Source organism: Blastocystis sp. subtype 4 (assembly GCF_000743755.1).
Source record: "Blastocystis sp. subtype 4 strain WR1 chromosome Unknown seqid_0388, whole genome shotgun sequence".
NCBI lineage: Eukaryota > Bigyra > Opalinata > Blastocystidae > Blastocystis > Blastocystis sp. subtype 4.
Window position 1 is genome coordinate 1 of NW_014569159.1, and position 3,533 is coordinate 3,533.

The window sequence follows — 3,533 nt, forward strand, 5'->3', positions numbered from 1 at the left end:
GAAATCGGAAATACAACTAAGTACTCTTCATTGAAAATCAAAATCTGTTCGTTCACCACTCTGTTCAATCACCAAATGACCAGTCACTTATTCTAATATTACCAACAAACAAGGAAAAAACCAACAACACCTAATGATGCATCCGTCGAAGGATGAGCAGTGAGAATCTGTACTTGTTCAATAATGTAGTTAATCTTATCTTGTATCTCACGGACATCCTCATTATAAAGACATTCCATCACACACATCGCATTCCGCAAACGAGGATCTACAATAAACACAACACAAGGAACTGACTCTCAGTATTAATAGTAATTGGTAGATCTTCAAGTTTCCAAGGTAGTTCTTTGATCTTTCCGTCCACAACTTGGGACTTGAGTTGATTCACCTCCTCCTCCAAGGCATCAATGATACCCGAAATGTCATTGGTGTCAACAATACTGACATTCATAAGAGATGCAATGCGTAAGAGACCATCCCGGAGTTCATTCAATGACTCAATCTCTTCAGCAGACAAGTCTGTATCGATCGGAATAATATTGTACTTATCACCTAAAGAACAAAACGAAAGAATATGTATACAATTGTCCTCATACTCTACAGTAACAGCATGCGATGCAATCCAAAGAAAACAGATAATCTTATTATCCTCACAGAATCCATTGCCAACATAGGGACAACTCAGATCTTTCAGATACTATTCTGAATGGTCAACTCTAATAGATACCTTTGTAAATGCCTGGTTCCAGTTTTCATTATTAGTCCTAAGAGGTCCTCTCATCTCAAGGTCATATCTGGATCCCATGAATTCAGTAATCCCTACAATCGAATACATTGATCTTCTAGCCATGCTGCAATGTTTACCGAATTCTGCTTGGCTAAAGATTAACTGATACTATACAACTCTTACATAACAGGTTTTCCTCCTCACTGAAAGGACAACCTAGTGCAAAAAGTCGTTTGCGAATGGCCTGAACAGCTTTACTGCGATCCATAAGAATTGTATGTTAGGAGTCAAGTGTTAGGATGCGAACTAGAATAAGAATTGATTTATTACTTAAATCTAGTTTCAATATCCGTATTCTAAATGCAATAAAAGCAATCATTGTTGTTTCTTCGTTGTGACTAATTATTGAGATTCCATTTAGAATCGTACAAACGTGGTATTGACCAATTATGGGACTGATCTGAAGAGTCATGTCACATTCTGGACTACAAAGAGATATTTTAGCATTCTACAAACAAGTATTGCGTAAAGCACAAACTCAGCCACCTGAAATAAGGAAGTGTATAGAGGATTATGCAAAACGTGAATTTCGAAAGAACGTATGTTTTAATAATAGTTATTGATAATAATAGGCGTATTCGGTAAGCAAGAGTGACTTCTACAAGATTGACTATCTTTGTCACCAGGGAATGAAAATGTATAAGCAATTGGATTCTCCTGGCTTTTCTGGATTCTCATTTATGAACTCACCTCCTAAGAAATCTTATGTTTGTTTTTACAAATCTCTTCTGACTTTCTAAGACATAAATAATCATATAGAGGAAGGAAATGATTCCATGTTTTCATCGATCAAGACGGAATTTACGGTTTTTCAGAGTTCTTCGCAGTTAACAATCTTCATTCTCCACATCACAGAAACAGTGGTGCAAATGAATTCACTAGAAAAGGGTGGTCCATACTCTCCAGATACTAGTGAAAGGGGTTCTGCACAGTTGTGTGCATTGTTCAATGGAACGACTATTCTTGATATCATTTCATTTTTATCGGTAATCCTCTTTAGAGTCCATTATTAGTAGATAAAGGACTTGTTCGAATTGTCATTGTGTAACAAGAGACTGCACCAGATGTTGGAATCGTATCCAATGTATTGGGACAAACGAGCTGCACTTGAATTTGGGATCAGTTCATCGGAAGGTAAGGCAATTGAAGCTGGACTGGAGCAGTATTTTCACAGGTATATGACGAATGTTGTTATTGATTTTAGATACAATGATTGGTACGAACAACAACAATCCTATATACAAGGAACAATGTGGGAAGAAACAACGATGAATATGCTAGTAAGAGTCGAGTGCATTGATTTAAAGAAAGAGCCAAAGTGTTGTTTGGGGTCGCATAATCTATCTTTATGAGACTTGGATTGTGTTTTGTGGTCTCCCTGTGACTCTTGTTATTTTTACAATCCTTATGATGTTATACTTAACTAATGTTGTGAGGATTCGGAATTTTATTTTGATCTCCTAGATTCATATAAATGTGAATTTCATATACGGAATTTCATATTTATACATGATTGTCATTCAGCCTTTCCTAATTATCCCTGGGATGTACATTCGAGCAAATACCAAGAAGGAAATGTAATTCAGGTCTTCAGAATTCCTGTATAGATCTCCTATGTGGTTTTTAAGCAATTTTAACAGTAATCTGATTTTCATCATGATTAAGAGTGATTTTGTTACTCGTACTCAGAAAGAATCCAAGTCATTTGTCAAGTATATTAGTAATAATGAAGTGGTATTCACTAACAATTCTCACTACTATCTATTGCTCCTTCAGATTTGGATTGTGTATTTCGGAGTTTTTGCGAATCTAATTCTATTCAATTTGTATCAAAGGCGTTTGTTTTCTTTCATTCCATGATCCATAGATAAGTTCACTTCGAGAATTCCATTTGTTATAATAGAGTGGTTATTTGTGATTGCATATGGAATTGCGATGCAAGTTAAGATGTGGTAGATATTCCCTTCCTATTTTATTATTAGTTCTACTGGAATCAAAAAGGATGATGATAAGTGGGAATATGCCTATTTCTACGCAACACTTCTACAATGGGGATTACTCACTTGTCACCTTCTATTTAACTGGCCCAATCTATACATAGCCTTACTGCCAGCCCTAATAGCAATAGGGGGAGTCTGTGCAATGCTCATTCTCATCTTTATGGGTCTCCTCCAGATTAATATGAATGGCGTTGTTTACAAACGATGGGTAACATTCGTTGGCATTATCGCCTCTCTCTTTTTCCTTCTCTTTTTGATTCATGTCACTGACAAGTTTGTTCGAGGTAAAAATAGATCTTCTGTGCTGCTTTGTATCGAGTTTATGATTCCTGAACTGTGTCTTGTTGTACCTGTTGGGATTTTCCTTCATCGAACTGAAAATCATCGGCCGAAGGTGTTATGTCTTCAAAATTATGACTTAGTTCATAACCATAATTATCTTCGATCTCTTGTGGACACCCGCTTTGATATGCGATCGCGATTACGGCAATTGATGCAAACAGAGACACGATTGTTACGATACATCATTTGCTCGCAACTATTTAAATCTTTCATTCAATCTCCTGCGATTACTGAAAGTCCGTATTTTCCTCGTAAGTTGAATTTATGGGATTGAATGAATAGAAATTATGCAACTGATTGATGAATTGCGGTGGAACAATAATCCAGACATTCTTCAGGCAATCCGGTTTCTTTCAAGTACAGGGATCACATTCTCTCCTCTTCTTCAATGCATTATCACAGAA

General features: G+C 36.4%; 1 protein-coding gene across 1 annotated transcript; it reads right to left on the reverse strand.

Annotated features, from left to right (window-relative positions):
- Positions 1–98: 98 nt before the first annotated feature.
- On the reverse strand, positions 99–995 carry JH06_4529 (hypothetical protein; the record flags this gene model as incomplete). Its single annotated transcript, XM_014669866.1, has 6 exons — positions 99–268; positions 298–552; positions 583–697; positions 728–794; positions 824–878; positions 911–995. The coding sequence occupies 6 exons, from the start codon at positions 993–995 to the stop codon at positions 99–101; spliced, it is 747 nt and encodes a 248-aa protein (XP_014525352.1).
- Positions 996–3,533: the final 2,538 nt, after the last annotated feature.